At 45.1% G+C, this 17183-nt stretch overlaps 1 protein-coding gene across 1 annotated transcript in view; it reads left to right on the forward strand.

Annotated features, from left to right (window-relative positions):
• The window catches only part of LAMA3 (laminin subunit alpha 3), a 275849-nt gene extending 259197 nt beyond the window's left edge, over window positions 1-16652 (forward strand). The window contains exons 67-74 of the mRNA XM_017883982.1: window positions 1040-1203; window positions 5268-5451; window positions 7914-8054; window positions 11235-11394; window positions 11500-11630; window positions 13279-13372; window positions 14594-14713; window positions 16093-16652. Coding sequence (XP_017739471.1) covers window positions 1040-1203; window positions 5268-5451; window positions 7914-8054; window positions 11235-11394; window positions 11500-11630; window positions 13279-13372; window positions 14594-14713; window positions 16093-16238 — 1140 coding nt within the window. The 3' untranslated portion in view covers window positions 16239-16652. The remainder of the gene's footprint in view (window positions 1-1039; window positions 1204-5267; window positions 5452-7913; window positions 8055-11234; window positions 11395-11499; window positions 11631-13278; window positions 13373-14593; window positions 14714-16092) is intronic.
• Window positions 16653-17183: the final 531 nt, after the last annotated feature.

Consider the following 17183-nt stretch of genomic DNA (forward strand, 5'->3'; position numbering starts at 1 on the left):
CTCCTTCAACTTCCTCTCAGGGCTCATTGGCCAGGAGGGAGGGGTCACATGTTCATTTCTGAACCAACCCCTAGTACGGTGAATCCCCACCCTTTGCTTTGACTGATGGAGATCCCCACTGAGCTCTGAGCGCCTGGGAAGAGCGCATCGGCGTTTCAGAACCTGAGCTCTGCGGTGGAGAAAAGAGTGGCAGGGCTGGGGAATCTCAGTTACTTCCAACAATTTTCCTAGGCGCATTTAACATTTATTATGGTTGTTTTCCTGCAGTAAAACTCAGTCCCATTCAAAAGTTCAGACTTCTCTGCTGAGTCACTCTGATGGAAGTGGGGACAGGATGTGGTCTCCTCCCTTCTCTCTCTCTCCTGCTAGCTTGGTCCTTTCACCTGCCCTGCTGCCCAAGTGAGTGGTTGTTGGGGGAGGTGGCCGCAGGTTTGCAGCTCCATGTTTCGCTGGCGGGCTGTGGGTGTCTCGGTGCTGCTGGCCAAATGCTGGTCCTTCAAGCAACACTGCGGTTCTTCCGATGCCCAGTGGTGGAAAGGGGCACCAGGCAGCCACTGGTCCCAGGTGCAGCAGCTGTCAAAGAAGAACCCAGACTTATGTAAGATGAGAATAACATGCATGCTCCCCAAAGAAGGAGGGAGAGAAAAGGGGGGTATTTAGACTCTCCTAAACTTCGTTTACCCCAAAAGAATGAACCCTCTGCCTCCTAGCCCTGTCTTACACCTTCCTGGTGGCAAAATGCTCTCAAATCAAAGCCACACTAGGGCACTGATGGGGATTGCGAGGATCTGGCTTCAGGAAAGTTAAAGAGCTAAATAAAGAAGGGGCTCTCCGTTCTGCCCACTCCATGCCAGTCAGTGACCCGCAGGAAGGGCTCTCAGTGGAAACTTCCCATCTCCATGGTACCGTTTCCCAGGCCTTCTATTGCCCTACTGAATTCCTCACTTAGGATCAACGGTGAAGATTAAGCAATGTACTTAGCAAGATAAGCAGTCTTCACTCTTTCCCCTGAGAATTGTGTCGCTCTTTTCCCATGCAGCTGTTGCAGGACACACCAGTGGCCTCCCCAAGGAGCATGAAAGTGTGGCAAGATGCCTGTTCACCACTTCCCAGGACCCAGGCCAATCATGGAGCCCTCCAGTTTGGGGACATTCCCACCAGCCACTTGCTATTCAAGCTTCCTCAGGAGCTGCTGAAACCCAGGTATTATTTAGCTTTCCTGCCCCAGCACCAACTCAGAACCTGACTGCGATTCCACCGCAGGGAAGTCTGACTGCCACGACACCATGCAGCTGTCTCTAATGAAGGTGGCACTACCATTTTTGTGCAAAGAGGTGCTGGCCTGCACAGGACAGGGAGCATGATTGCCTGCCATGTGCTTTCCCAGCAGCTGGAGGCAAACGTGACGACAGCGTACTGCTCAGAGGCTGAAGCAGTCAGCTCAGCTCTGGTTTAGAATTGATGGTGTTCTAAAAATAAGAATGACATTTTTTTTTTCTAAAGCTGCTGTTTATTTCCATGATAAATCACCTTTCTTTTCTTGTATTCTGTAGTGAAAGTAAAACTCTTTTTAGGTAGATGCAGTGCCAGATAGATCATTTTTAGAGAATACATTTGGCCTTTTTGTGCTAACAAGTTGCACCTCTTTTGGGGAGGAGGGAATGAGCAGAAATATTAATTATGTCAGAAAAAAATTAGAAAAACAAGGCTTGTCATTTTCAGGTGATTTGAAGGAGACATAGATAAAAAGGTACTGACCTTTTCTTCATGGTTTTCCCAGAGACAGAATTGCCCAGGGATTAAAAGGACCTGGCTCTAGCATCTGGCTTTCAGTCCTGCTTCACACTTACTGGCTGTGTGACTCCAGGCCATGTGCCAGGGCAGCTCCTCTGAGACACAGACACTAAGATGGGATTAGATGGCAAGAGGTTCATTGTGGGGAAGCCTGTGAAAGATGACCAGAAGGGGACAGGGACGGGGGCAGGCAGAGCCCGCAGATGGCTGTGGGCCTGCAGATACTGTGAGGGGAGGGCACAGGGAGGACAGAGCCAGGTAGGAAGGGCCTCAGGCGGCAGTTCAGCTGTCACACAGTCTCAGCCAGGTGCCTGCAGTCCCCCAAGCAGAGATTATCTTTGAGAAGAGCTCATTGTTGACCATAAATGGCCTGGCTCTAATACCCCCGAGTGTCACTGAAGACCTAGGGCATGGCAGCCCCACTCTGCTCCCTGCAGCAGCTTCTCTTGGGGCATGACTTCATGGCTGCCACAGGCTGTTGAACTTCTCTAAGCCTAAGCTGTCCCTCTATGCCTGTCTTGCATGTTAGCAAATTGCTACCTCTCTCTGGACCTCAGTTTTCCTGTTAGTTAAATGAGCTCGAGGATGCTTTTCTTGCAGGGAGGAGAGGTCATAGCTCATAAGGAGGTTGGCCCTTGAAGCCCATTCAGTAAGGTGTGAGCATGCATCACAGGCAGAGAGACGTTAAGGCCAGAGAGAGACTGAATGCCGAGCTCTGAAGGAGAAAGCCTGTGTGGACAGCTCTACGTCTCCAGCTACCCCATGGAAATTCTTGGGGTCCCTCATTTTCCAAAACTGTGCTAGTAGAAGCTAAGGCAGAAGGAGAGGAGATTGTCCCTCCAGTTGTCCCCTCCCCTGGCTATTCCTTGGTGGGGAGGACCCACTCCCCATCCCTGCTTTCTTGGTCAAGTTGACCTTAATGACAATGACCTCCCTCTTTCAAGAAACTGCCTGGACTCCCATTTCCCCAGCCTCCCGCCACTGGCCTCCCCCTTGTGGCCTCCCCATCAGCTTGGCCCTCCCCTCCCTGGCAGCTTCTCTCTCAACACATTCAGTGCAGTGAGTTACCAACTTCTGATGATTCAACCCCTGTGCCTTCCCGTCCAACATTAAACCATACATCATTAATGAAAAAGTAACATTTTAAAAGGTAAAAAATTTTTTAAAGTCAATCAGTAAATATAATTTTCAACTTGTATTTTAGCCCCAAATGTTGTAGCAATCAGTTATTTTCAGAAAGTTGAAAGAGTTGGAGGATTCTGTTGTTCTCATTCTGATTTACATTCTGGCAGTGTTCTGACAGTCCTTTAGAACTGGTGTCATTGCTTTATCCCTTTGGTGAATGTATAAAAATGCTCTTTAGCTCTCTGCCCTACCCTCCCATCCTCCAGCAATGAAGAGTCATAGCTACAGTGTCATGTACTGGGATCTAAATCCACTGCTGCCTTTTTCTGGGTGTTAGTCAGTTAGTCTTTTATGAAAGAAAGTTGCTTTAGGAAACAGTTCTGGAAAGCAAATGTCAAGTCTGATCACCAGGCCCACATATGGAAAGTACATTCTATTCTGCAGCACGTTCTAATATCCTCCTTCACTTGGCTACCCCTCGTTCTCCAAACCTCCGCACTAACACACAGACACACCAGGAGAAATATTGAGCAGTGTTACCATCTGGTTGGCTTAATTTAACAAATACAGATTTCTCTTTCATTTTGAAGAACATTGCCCTCAAGGAAACTTGCTAATCTGAAGAATAAATGTGGATCTTAGCCTCACAGAATTAAAAAGCAAAGAGAATTAACAGTATAATTTGTTTCTTCCACTTCTGGTTTCTGCCTCCAAATTTTCCATTTACCATTTAATTCAATTCAGTAACTATTTATTGAGTGCCTACTGCATAATAGGCACTGGGGATACCACTATGAGTGGGATGAATGCAGTTCCTGCCTCCTGTCTGGTGTCTGCTTAGACATTAGCCACAGGAATGGCTGAAGACAGCCTATTGACATCTGCATCTCCCACGACCCTTTCACGCACACCTTTATGCATCCCTCTCAGGGCACCCCTGCACCATAAACCACTCAAGGAATGAAACGTCCATCGTTGCATTCCTACTGCCCAGCACTGCACCTTATGCATCCCCCACACTCATTAAGTACTTGTTTGATGAGTGGGTGGATGGATGAGTGTGAGTTTTTATAAAAAGTAAAGCTCGCTTAGCTGGATGTGCATAGAACATGTAACCATCATGCAAATGAATGCTAACTACTTGCGCTCTGCTTTTTTTTTTTTTTGAGATAGAGTCGCTGTGTCACCCAGCCTGGAGTGCAGTGGCATGATCTCGGTTCACTACAACCTCTACCTCCTGGGTTCAAGCGATTCTCCTGCCTCAGCCTCCCGAGTAGCTGGGATTACAGGCACCCACCACCACGCCTGGCTAATTTTTGTATTTTTAGTAGAGTCAGGGTTTCCCCATGTTGGCCAGGCTGGTCTTGAATCCCTGACCTCAGGTGATCCGCCCACCTTGGCCTCCCAAAGTGCTGAGATTTTCCCAAAGTGCTGAGATTACAGGTGTGAGCCACTGTGCCTGGCACACTCTACTTTTACTGCATATTTGCCTCATTCTTATTCCTTCATCGGGAGGGTATTAGGGTCTGAGAAATGTAGAGGTGGGTGGGAGAAGGTGGGTCTGTGTGTCTTCATCTTTGTGTTAAATCTAACAGAAAGGAAATGCTTTTTTGATGCTTAAATCACATCTTTGTTATTCAAGTTGTCTCCTACTTCTCCTACGACTTCCCTCTCCATGAATACATACAAAACAGAATGCATATGCATTGGGTTTGAAAAGTACAGGCTTCCCAGTGGAATAAGCCAGTCACAAAAGGACAAGTCCCGTACAATTCCGCTTACATGAGGTATCTCGAGTCGTCGAATTCATGGAGAGAGAAAGTAGAGTGGTGGTTGGTTGTCAGGGGCTGTGGGGAAGCAAGACGAGGGGCCTCTTGTTTCATGGGTACAAGTTTCAGTTTTCAAGATGAAAAGAGTTCTCGAGATTGATTGTACAACAATCTGAATGTACCTAACAGTACTGAACTGTACACTTAAAAATGGTTAAGATGGCACATTGTAGGTTAATGTATTTTCCCATAACTTTTAAAATGTAGACTTTTATAAAAGATTCAGACATGTTTTTTCTTGCCACGTGCTGGGACTTACACCACTAGCTAAGTTTGCCACAAAAGTTCCTTGTTATTCCCCAATGTCGTAAGGAAGTTATACAACAAAACCGTTAACAGCTGGAATAGAATAGCTTTTTAAAGTTCCGAGAGAAACAGGTCATTTAATCAGTACCTACCTTAGCTTATCTATTTGAAAAATGGAGGTTGGGTGTTTGCTCCCCACCCTCTGTCTCAGCTCTGAGATTCGGAGGAACACTGAACACCTCTATTTCCCTTCATTGCCGGTGTTCCCCACAGGTCACAGTTTGCTGTGGACATGCAGACAACATCCTCCAGAGGACTGGTGTTTCACACGGGCACTAAGAACTCCTTTATGGCTCTTTATCTTTCAAAAGGACGTCTGGTCTTTGCACTGGGGACAGATGGGAAAAAATTGAGGATCAAAAGCAAGGAGAAATGCAATGATGGGAAGTGGCACACGGTAAGAGCTGGGGCTGCGTCAGTACCTCCAGTTGGTGTAGAATGCATTGTTGGAGTTGCTGAAAATAGGAGTCCCAGCATCCTTCCCAGACATGAGGGCATGGAGTGGGAGAACTTGTGTGCTTGCAGGTGCTGTGTGCCCAGCATCTTAGTACTGGAGGCCGCGGCACACATGTTGCATGGCTGTCATCCTAGACAGTAAAGTCAAGATGGGCTTTACTGATGCTTCTTCCACTCCCTCCAGCCCTCCCCATTCTGCCTCATGCCCCTTGCCTACTCTCACTCCTGCCTCCTGGACCATTTCTCCCCCTTATGACCAATTTCCAGGCCTCCAGGCCCCTCTCTGGACCTGGAATGATGCTAGCATCTTAGCTCTTGTTAAAGCCATTCCAGATTTAAAGAAATACCATTTAAGGCAAGAAGGGACCTATTTATTTCTCTAATGAGGCCACTGGACTTCAGAAAATGTAAGTGACTTGACAAGTTGTATTCCCTTAGTCGTTCACTGGCCTTCCTGGAACACATAGGCAAACACTCCTCAATGTAATATCAGAGATTGGCAAGTGCTTTGAGAAAACACTAGAGCGAAGTAAGAAAATGACAGAGCAGGGAGACTATTTTAGATAAGGCAGTAGAGAAAGCTCTGGTACAGCAGGTGGTAGTCACATGAAGTTATAGGGAGGGGGTTCCAGGCAGAGGGAGGAGCAAATACCAAGGACCTGGAGGTGGGAATTAGCTGAATGAACAAAACACAAAGTGATAAGAAATGGAATTAGAGGGGAAGACAGAGCCCAGATCATTTAAGCTTTGAAGGCCAAGCTCCGACTTTGGACTTTATTTGAAAGTGTCTGTAAAGCTTTTAAAGAGTCTTAAAACTCTTGGTCAGGCGTGGTGGCTCATGCCTGTAATCCCAGCACTTTGGGAGGCCGAGGCGGGCTGATCACAAGGTCAGGAGTTCGAGACCAGCCTGACCAACATGGTGAAACCCCATCTCTACTAAAAACACAAACATTAGCTGGGCATGGTGGCATGCACCTGTAATCCCAGCTACTCAGGAGGCTGAGGCAGGATAATCGCTTGCATCCAGGAGATGGAGGTTGCAGTGAGCCAATATCACACCACTGCACTCCAGCCTGGGTGACAGAGCAAGACTCTGTCAAAAAACAAAACAAAACAAAAAACAAACAACTCTTACATGTACAGATTCATATATTGTTTAATTCTTTAGCTGAAGAGACTGCTGGGGTCGAGAGTAGCAGCAGGGACCCCACATGGCTGCCACTGCCTTTGCTTGCAGAGGCTGTGGGGCAGTGGGGAGAAGTGACTGCCGGGACCCATGCTGAAGGTAGAACCGTGCAGCCTTGCTGATGGATCACATATAGAGAGAGGGTGAGAGGAAGAGAGGGTCCAGTGTCTTGTGATTTGGGTCCAGCAATTGAGTCATTAGTGGGCATTTACTGAGATGCAGATGGAGAAGAGGCAGATGTGGCCAGGAGGAGAGCGGTTCAGAGCTGGGAGAGAATGAGGATTTCTGTTGTGAACATCTCAGGGTCGAGAGGCCTGTCAGACCTTCAAGCCCAGGTGTCAGCAGGCAGTAGAAGCCAAAGGTCACAGCTTGGCATAGAAATGGAAGTGTCATTTTGGGAGGCCGAGGCAGGCGGATCACGAGGTCAGGTGATCGAGACCATCCTAGCTAACACAGTGAAACCCCATCTCTACTAAAAATACAAAAAATTAGCTGGGCGTGGTGGCAGGTGCCTGTAGTCCCAGCTACTCGGGAGGCTGAGGCAGGAAAATGGTGTGAACCCGGGAGGTGGAGGTTGCAGTGAGCTGAGATCGTGCCACTGCACTCCAGCCTGGGCCACAGAGCGAGACTCTGTCTCAAAAAAAAAAAAAAGAAAGAAAGAAAAAAAAAGAAATGGAAGTGTCCTCAGTGAATAGTCTCACCACACCCTATGAGATGGCAGAGTCCACACCAGACCCCAGGGATCAGAAATTTTAGCAAAGAGTTTAAACCCTCCTCTTGTTCGAAGAGAAGTGCCCTCATTCCACCTGCTCCAAGAGGCCTGCCCAGGGTGCCACAACTCCAACACAGCCCCGTCCCCAGCACTGTATAAACTGTCCCTGCCCCTTTGTTACATGGAGGAGGTTGCCTGTGGCTGTGCCTTTAACTGTTTCTGTTTTGTGTAAGTTTCCAGATCAATTCTATAATATCTTTTGATTAGTTCACTTCTGAACAACCTTTTTTTAGTTCCACAACCTTTTTTTAGTTCCCCTTTTTAGCTCAGTTTGTTCACTATTTCACATAATCTCACAAAATGATGGTGATGGTGATAATCGGAAAAAAAAAATCTCACATCTTTTGAAGCTTTTTTTTTTTAATGTGGCCACTAACATTTAATAAAATACAACACCAATTGCCAAAGGTAAAAATACAACTCATGTATCTTCCTTACTCTGAAGGTGGTGTTTGGCCATGATGGAGAAAAGGGGCGCTTGGTTGTGGATGGACTGAGAGCCCGGGAGGGAAGTTTGCCTGGAAACTCCACCGTCAGCATCAGAGGACCAGTTTACCTGGGATCGCCTCCATCAGGGAAACCAAAGGTAAATAGTTACGTTCAGAGCCATGGACAAAAACAATTCACCTTATTGGCATAATTATATGAGATATTCAAAATACTCAACATATGAGAATCTCAAAATACTTTAAATGATTTTTAAGGATTTAATTAATGTTCACAACCACATGGAGTAGGTGCCCATTTCTTAACCCCAAGCCTTCGTTTTTAAGATGGAGGTTGAGACGCAGACCCTGAAGGGGTGAAGATAGAGCTTCTCTACCACTTCCTAAACCTGAATCTATTGGCTTCTGCTCCAGGGAATGCAAAAATGTAGATTTTAGGTTATAGACAGATTTTTTGATTAACATAATGTGTTCCAAATTACAGTAATTTGTGCCACTTTCACCATCTTTGCCATAAGGTAAAAGATTGGCTTGAGGGTTTTCTCTCCATCAAACTATTTATTTTAAATATACTTCTATGGGATCTTTTTATCTCACCCATAAATGGAAAAACCCAATATTCTTTACCATAAATGATAGGTAACCATGAGAAATAAACATTTGGAAACCAAACAATGTTATTAATGTCAAACTAGGTAGTGTGACCTATGTGCTCTTTGCTTGGAGAAAAAGGTGCTTGACACATAATCAAGAGGGTGTTTAAGACATACTAGCACAAAGCCAAAAGCTGTTCCTTGTCCTTGTCCAAACGCTAGAAAGAGAATTGAAAAAGGAATAACTGAATAACAGAATGTGTGTTTTAATGTTATTTGATGTCTGAAACAACACAATTATCTCAAAAACCCAACTCGGGAATGCCGGACGAAGGGAAAGTCGGGACTCCCTCTGTCCCCAGAGAGGACGGGTGCTTTTCTAGGTTTGTCAAGTTCAAGGCTCTGATGGGGCACTCTGATGGGGCCACAGCCCCTGGGCTGAGCTCTGTGAGTGCCTTCCTCTCTCCTACCCCCTGCCACAGTGTTAATTGCACCGGGGTTACTTGAGGCAGCCTTGGGCACCTGTCTTCCTTGTCCCAGATTTGTCTTTTTTTTTTTCCTCCCCACAAAGTTAAGTAAGATGAGCGTATCAACAGCTCAGTTCCTAGGGACTGTCCCCCACCTTAATGCAATTTTTGCTCCTTTCCTTCAGACCTGGTGGTACATTCTGGTGTGATGTTTGCTTGCAGTGAGTGGGGGGCGGGGAGGGGGGGAAGAGCCCCAGGCTCAAATTTGGGCCTAGAAATGGGCATAACAAAAGCAGATCTTTTCCACCAGCTTGGATGCTAGCTGCTTAGGTTGACCTAGCCTCAACCAGGGCTCAGCCTGGCCCACTTGGGTTTTGCACTGGGGTTTGGGCCAGAGCTCCAGTGTTATACAATAAAGTATATGTATTTTACCCGAGCAGGCAATAGAGTATTACTTTGCTTTGTTATATACAGTAACATATATATATCATAAAATACATAGCATATTATCCCTTATTTATAATATACATTATATATATATAATATACACCACATATTAATTGCTAAGGAGGATTCTCATTGTTCGTGTTTGCTTTTCTTAACCTCTGTTCCTATTTTCAATTCAGAGAAATCACAGGACGGGGCAGGATTTGGGTATTCTTTGGCCTTGGATAAATTCTCTTCAAACCACCCTAATCACACCCAGCATGTAACATCTGGGGCAATTAATAGCATCCCATTTACAATACTCTTTACAAACCAAGTTTCTTTTTGCAGCCTTCTTTCAACCTAAGGGTATAAACCATCTCATGGGCCCTCCCACATGTCCTTTTCAGGAGCAGGCCACATCTGATCAGTGTCTGCCTCTGAACACCAGCACTGCAGTCAGCCCTTAGGGATCAATGCTGGGTTCTGGCCCGTCCTGGGGAGTCCTAGCTTTAGGACACAGCTTTTTCATTGTGTAGCATGACAAATCTTAAGAAACTAAAAGTTTCATAGGGAGCCCAATCAGTAGTTTACTGCTGATGCTGACACCATGTATATCTATCACATCACCATTTTCTCTTTTTTTTTTTTTTGAGACATAGTCTCGCTCTGTCACCCAGGCTGGAGTGCAGTAGCACAATCTCTGCTCACTGCAACCTCCACCTCCTGGGTTGAAGCAATTCTTCTGCCTTAGCCTCCTTAATAGCTGGGACTACAGGCACCTGCCACCATGCCTGGCTAATTTTTGTATTTTTAGTAGAGACAGGGTTTCACCATGTTGGCCAGGCTGGCCTTGAACTCCTGACCTCAGGTGATCTACCAGCCTCAGCCTCCCAAAGTGCTGGGATGACAGGTATGAGCCACTGCGCCCGGCCACCATTTTCTCTTAAAGTTACCATATCTTTGTTACCACATCTGTCTCGTAGGATTCCAGAGTCCAAAAGGCATTCATTCTAGAAGGGAGTCCAGAAGTTTTATTCAGTGAATCTTAAACTTTCTTGAGAATTTTATGAAATTTACAGTCCTTCTCCCCAGGAACATGCACACGCAGAACATATGTGGTGTATAATATAGGAGAGCACAAAACCCCTCCAGCCTGTTCCTGGGCCCCAGGAGAGGAGTCTCCTGTTTCAGCCAGCTCTAGGCAGGCATGGGGCTCCACGCAAGCCCACTGACGATGCACACTGTGTCTTATTTTAACTCTGCAGCATTCGTGACTTGGTGGTGGTACACTGAGCCCAACAATGTAGGAAGATTTTTTTGCATTTTATTATTTTGGGAACATTTTGGCCTCTATTTTTGTCAGCTGCCCTGCATTAAGCTATCATACTGCCTCATGGAACTCTAAGAAGGGGTTTGTATCTGCAAAGAGACGGTGAAATCTGTGAACTGTAAGGGGGAAATTTCCCTTGTTGCTGCTCTGACTGTGAGGACCAGGGTCAGGTCAACTTTCCCTGTTCTTATTCTAGCACAAGCTAGCAACCTGCACTACCCCCACCCTCCTGCACACACACCACTTGGTTTGGTGGCACCTGCAATCTTTGACTACCCACCCAACATCTGGTATACAGGTTTTTTTTGGCACTGTGGGCAGAGAGCCAAATAGAACAGCTATTAGAACCTGAGCTTGAAGAACCTGACTTGGAAGCAGGAAGAATGAATCCCTACCTACCTTCCCCCTCTTGCGTACAAGCTGCAGTGCCCTTTGCCTTGGCTACCCATGCCTTTCTTGGAGGTGTAGGTAATGAGCTTTTTCTTTTCTGCTTGGTTGCAGAGCCTTCCCACAAACAGCTTTGTGGGATGCTTGAAGAACTTTCAGCTGGATTCAAAACCCTTGGATACCCCTTCTTCAAGCTTCAGGGTGTCTTCTTGCTTGGGTGGTCCTTTGGAGAAAGGCATTTATTTCTCCGAAGAAGGAGGTCATGTCATCTTGGGTAAGGAGCAGTTCTATAGGGTTTATGTCTTTGCATCTTAAGAATTGTATCCTGTTTTCTTTCATGGTGATGTTTTAACTTCTGCTTTTTTTTCTCTTCTGAAAGCTCACTCTGTGTTGCTGGGGCCAGAATTTAAGCTTGTTTTCAGCATCCGCCCAAGAAGTCTCACTGGGATCCTAATACACATCGGAAGTCAGCCTGGGAAGCACTTATGTGTTTACCTGGAGGCCGGAAAGGTGCGTAGCAGTCTGATGCCATGGGGAGGGTCTGTGGCAACCAGCTTCAGTGTCTGGAGACCACAGTGGGTCAGGTTTGTAGTAGAAAATGAGATCCAATCTTGTATTTAAGAGCCTTGACTTCAGGGCTAACTTACCATTTTCCTTTAGCAAGTCATTTTATCATCATGTTTTCTGTTCTTAATTTTTAAAACTGGGAAAACTCAAACAAGTCAGGCTGAATTGCAACTCCAGCACTTGGTTATATGGCCCCAAGGAAGTTACTTAAGCTCTTTCAGACTTATCTGTAAAATATAGATAATAACTCTTATATCTTATGGCTTTTGTCAAGATTCTAGAACTTGTCATATACCCAATTCTTATGAATTTCTTCCTCATCTCTGCGACCTCATGTGTCCCATCACTCACAGGCCTGAGTCAATATCTTACTTTCCACCAGTCTCAGTTATATCTCTTTCCTTCTCAAAGATGTCTCTTTAAAACCAAATTCTTCTAGGAAGACCTTTAGTTGAGGCCTCAAGTGAAAGATTGATATAATATGCCATTTTCTTTCATCTCAGTCCTTCCACAGTTTTACTAAATGTGAAGGGAAAAGAATCCCAGAAGAAAATAAAATGCCCCAAACTCCTAGAACATTTTTTTTATTATTATACTTTAAGTTCTAGGGTACATGTGTGTAACGTGCAGGTTTGTTACATATGTATACTTGTGCCATGTTGGTGTGCTGCACCTAGAACACTTTCTATTGTAGCCTTTAATTCAGTCTGAGTAGGTCTCTGGTAGCCCAGAGAAGCAAGTAACTATCCACTTGCAAGGTGGTTGAGACAATTCTGGTTTTTCAGAGGAGGGGCTGGCTGGAGAGAGTCTCTACTGAGAGTCTCTGGGAGGGAATTATTCTCAGGAGAACAAATCAAGACCTGATGATCTTCATAATAGTAGTGACATTGTTTAGCTCAAAAATTGCCTGTGAATAGTCTGTCCCATCTAGCTACATGCAAATTAAATGTAAATTATTTATAAATACACTTATTTTCGTCCTCTCATTTCATTCCCCTTGATCCAACCCTTGGAAAATCCTGGAGGAGACCCTGATCTAGAAAGCAGGACTGTGGGATTCTGCACAAAACAGACTGCATGCCTGGCTCTCGATGCATGCTCAGTGCGAACTCAGTCATTTTGCTTGTTTAATGTCTTGGACGAGAACCCCTCTATAATCCATGCATGGAACTAGTACAGTTGGCTGGCCCTTGCAGCAGGCTGTAGGCCTCCACCAGTAGCTTTGCCTTCCACATCTCACATATCCTGCACAGAGCCACTGTCACGCATTAATTGCTAAGGAGGATTCCAATCAGTAACCTTTGAGTTGACCTGATGGGGGCGGGGTTTGAATTAGAATTAGAATTTGAATTTGAATCATTGCCATTGGTGACGACGTCAGGCCAGGGTTGCCTGCCTGGAAGGGATGCAGCAGAGAGATCTCTGGAAGCCTTGGACCCCATGTGGTCACATGCTTCAAAAGTGGAGGAGGACCAATATCTAATGTGCACTTAAGCTGTCAGTTGGCCAGATTTGGGGAGGGAAGATGGCAGGGGAAGGTCGGCTCCACCTGCCTTTCTGAAGGAAATAGGAAAATGCATGTGTGTTCCAGGTCACGGCCTCTATGGACAGTGGGGCAGGCGGGACCTCGACCTCAGTCACACCAAAGCAGTCTCTGTGTGATGGACAGTGGCACTCGGTGGCAGGTATGTTGTCCAGTAGCTGATTGTTCCTGCACTAAAACAGGCCTCCTTTCCATCTGACTTGAACTTCCCAAAGGCAGCCTCAGCCCTCCATCCATAGTGCCTGATCAGGACCAGCCCACAGAGTAATGTGTCCATTCTCAAAGCCAGCCATGCTTCTGTCACTCATGGTTGCCACCTCCAATTCTCCAGAACCTATCGGATGTTTTATTGTTGTTGTTGTTTTTGTTGGTTTGTTTTTGGAGCCCAGCACATTAATAAGCTAGGCTAGTTTTCAAGATAGTATAATATTGTGATTTAGATTTTGGCTCTGAAGTTAGAACAGAGGTAAAATCTTAGTTCCGTCCCTTTCCTTGTGTGACCTTGGGCAAGTTGCTTAATTGTTGTTTACCTACGGTTTCCTCTTCTGTAAAATGGAAATAAAAATAGGGTATGCTGCTTAAGGTTGTGGAAATTAAATGGGATAATACGTGAAAAGTTCTTAGCCAAGTATCTGCTATGCAGTCAGTGCTCAGTAAGTGTCTGTTTTTTGCTAAGGCTCATTGTTGGGTTATTTTTTTCAACAACCATTTAATATTAATGCAAACTATTTAGACAAACCAATGAGTAGAAAGCAAGCATTTCCTCTCAAAAAGAGTCTGTTATTTTATTAATTACTTGTGGATATTAGAGATCTGTGAACCCGTATTGGCTAAAATACCTTTTGTAAAAAAGAAAAAAAAAAAAAAGGTCTTTTCTTGGCTAATTTAAAAGATAGCTACATTGCAACTAGCTGAGATCGTTAACATGAGAGGAATTTTGTGTCGAGAGTCAAAAGCACTGTCTTTGGCATCAGTTTTCAGAAGTCAGTGTCTTCATAGAAAGTAGCTGAGATCACATGAAATCAGCATGGCTTCTGGACACAGGAGACCAGAGCTTAGTCCCAACTCTTGGTAACCAAGCCATCCTGTCAGACTCCTCAGTGAGACACATTCTCTTATCTGGGAAATGGGGAACGATCATTTCTTCTTCACAGATTCATTTTAAGGGTAAAATTCATTCATGTACATGAAAGCACTACCTGGTGTTTAGAGGAAGTTAATTGAATTTATATCTAAACTGACCAAATCCCTGCAAACGGCATTCCCACAGGTCCAGTATGAAGGAATTAAAACAAAGTCAATAGTTTAGACATTAAGCAGGGCTCACCTCCAATGACAGACCTAACCAGCCTCTTTTCCCCAGTCACCATAAAACAACACATCCTGCACCTGGAACTGGACACAGACAGTAGCTACACAGCTGGACAGATCCCCTTCCCACCTGCCAGCACTCAAGAGCCACTACACCTTGGAGGTGCTCCAGGTAACTCTTGTCCTGACTTCTATAACATGTTGTCCTGTGTCAGCTCTGAACATTCGCTTCTTAATGAGTTAGTGGCAGGGCAGCTCTTGGCTGGACAGTGGAGATGGTGAGGCCCTCTGCACTGGCACGTGGGGAAAGGCAGTTGCTAGAAAGGAGCACTTGTCAGGTCAGCCCAGGCCCCATTACTGCTGTTTCCCCTCGTCCCAAGCCTGTTTTCTTTTTTTGTTTTGTTGTTTGTATGGTTTTTTTTTTTTTTGAGATGGAGTCTCACTCTGTCGCCCAGGCTGAAGTGCAATGGCACAGTCTCGGCTCACCGCAACCTCTGCCTCCCGGGTTCAAGCAATTCTCCTGCCTCAGCCTCCCGAGTAGCTGGTACTACAGGCATGTGCCACCACACCTGGCTAATTTTTGCATTTTTAGTAGAGGTGGAAATCTTGTTGGCCGGGCTGGCCTCAAACTCCTCACCTCAGGTGATCCACTGGCCTTGGCCTCCCAAAGTGCTGGGATTACAGGTGTGAGCCCCAAGCCTGTAATTTATAAGCCTCTCTTAAGAGGTTGCATTAACCCAGAAGCCTGATACCAGCAAAGAGTCAGGAAAGGGTCTGAAAAACTGATCTCTGTCCTCTTCAGGTATTTAGTTTTACTGGTGAGTTATTAAGCTTTTGGGGACCAGACTGGGAGAATGAGGCTGAAATGGAGTCAAGTTCAACACTGGAACGTTGCCTGGGAAGAGCCTTTTCATTCTTCATTGTTTTCTGTCCCTCCAAATACGCTATAATCTGGTTGTTACTTGTATAGGTCTTTCATTACCCATAAAAAGCACCAGTTTAGAGCTATTGATTTGGGCTGTGGATTCTCCTCTGAAGAACTTGAAGAGTAGCCTTGTTGCTGATTTATCACCGCAGGTGGAGTGTCCGATTCCTGCCTGAAGTGGAGAGGCTGAGTGGGCTGAGATGTGAGGTCACTTTAGCTTTCTCCACTAACACTATCTTTTGCCTAGCATGGTGGCTCACGCCTGTAATCCCAGAGCTTTGGGAGGCTGAGGCGGGAGGATCACTTGAGGCCAGGAGTTCAAGACCAGCCTGGGCAACATAGTGAGACCCCCATCTCTACAAAAACTTTAAAAATTAGCCCAGGGTGGTGGCCCACACCTCTATTCCCGGCCACTTGGCAGACTGAGGTGGGAGGCTTATGTGAGCCAAGGAATCCCAGGTTTACAGTGAGCTGTGATCACATGACTGTACTCCAGCCCGGGTAACAGAGCAAGACCCTGTCTAGAAAACAAAACAAAACAAAACAAAACTATCTTTTAAAATCCAGGGAACAGTCCCTGGACAGTATGAATTATTTACTGAATGCCTCTCCACTTTCTCTTTCAGACAATTTGACGACACTGAGGATCCCTGTGTGGAAATCATTCTTTGGCTGTCTGAGGAATATTTTTGTCAACCACATCCCTGTCCCTGTCACTGAAGCCTTGGAAGTCCAGGGGCCTGTCAGTCTGAATGGCTGTCCTGACCACTAACCCAAGCCTATTTCACAGCAAGGAAATTCACCTTCAAAAGCACTGATTACCCAATGCACCTCCCACCCCAGCTCGAGATCATTCTTCACTCAGGACACCAACCAGACAGGTTTAATAGCAAACCTAATTTTGAATTCTGACCATGGATACTCATCACTTTGGCATTCAGTGCTCCACATGTATTTTATATACAAATCCCATTTCTTGAAGATAAAAACATTGTTATTCAAACATGCACAGAACGTTTTTGGTAATATTAATTTCCACTAAAAAATTAAATGTCTTTTAAGGAACATTCTTTTCCACTTGTTAAAAAAATTAAATATATTTTAAAGCACTTTAAGAATATGAAACTTTCATATATGTTAAAGGGTTATAATTTATGGAATTAAAAAATGCAGTGTAGTCCTTAAATTATGATGTTTTATTAGCATAAAACAAGTGGTTTGATGGTCATTGTTAATTGGATTAATTCTTCAGCACCGGTTCAATGTGTTACCTACAACGTAGTCTTCTACAGATAATCACAGAGCATGTACTGATGAGGGTTTTGTGTGTGCTCAGTACTGCAACCACAGCGAGGGATAAGAAATAATTCCTGCCCTTAAGGAATATGCAATCCAATTGCGGAGACATATAATATTCATAAAATAGTAACTTATAAACAAACTGAACTCATGAACCCATTAATTAATGAAGCCCATTGGCTTCCCAATCCTAGCCTTCCCCAGCCTGCTACCAACGAAGTCTAGATTATGATGATCAATTCCTTGAGGGCACAAACTACCTAGTAGGGAAGCTGAGATGGATGTAATGCACCATCACTGAAGCTTCGTGTGGCAAGCTAACCAAAGTCAATGGGATGGAGGACTCGCTTCTAGTTTTGTCTACAAAATAATGAACGATATACTGAACCAATATCATTACCCAGCACCACTTTCCCTA

This window comes from Rhinopithecus bieti, unplaced genomic scaffold (genome assembly GCF_001698545.2).
Source record: "Rhinopithecus bieti isolate Rb0 unplaced genomic scaffold, ASM169854v2 scaffold_13577, whole genome shotgun sequence".
NCBI classification, from domain to species: Eukaryota; Metazoa; Chordata; class Mammalia; order Primates; family Cercopithecidae; genus Rhinopithecus; species Rhinopithecus bieti.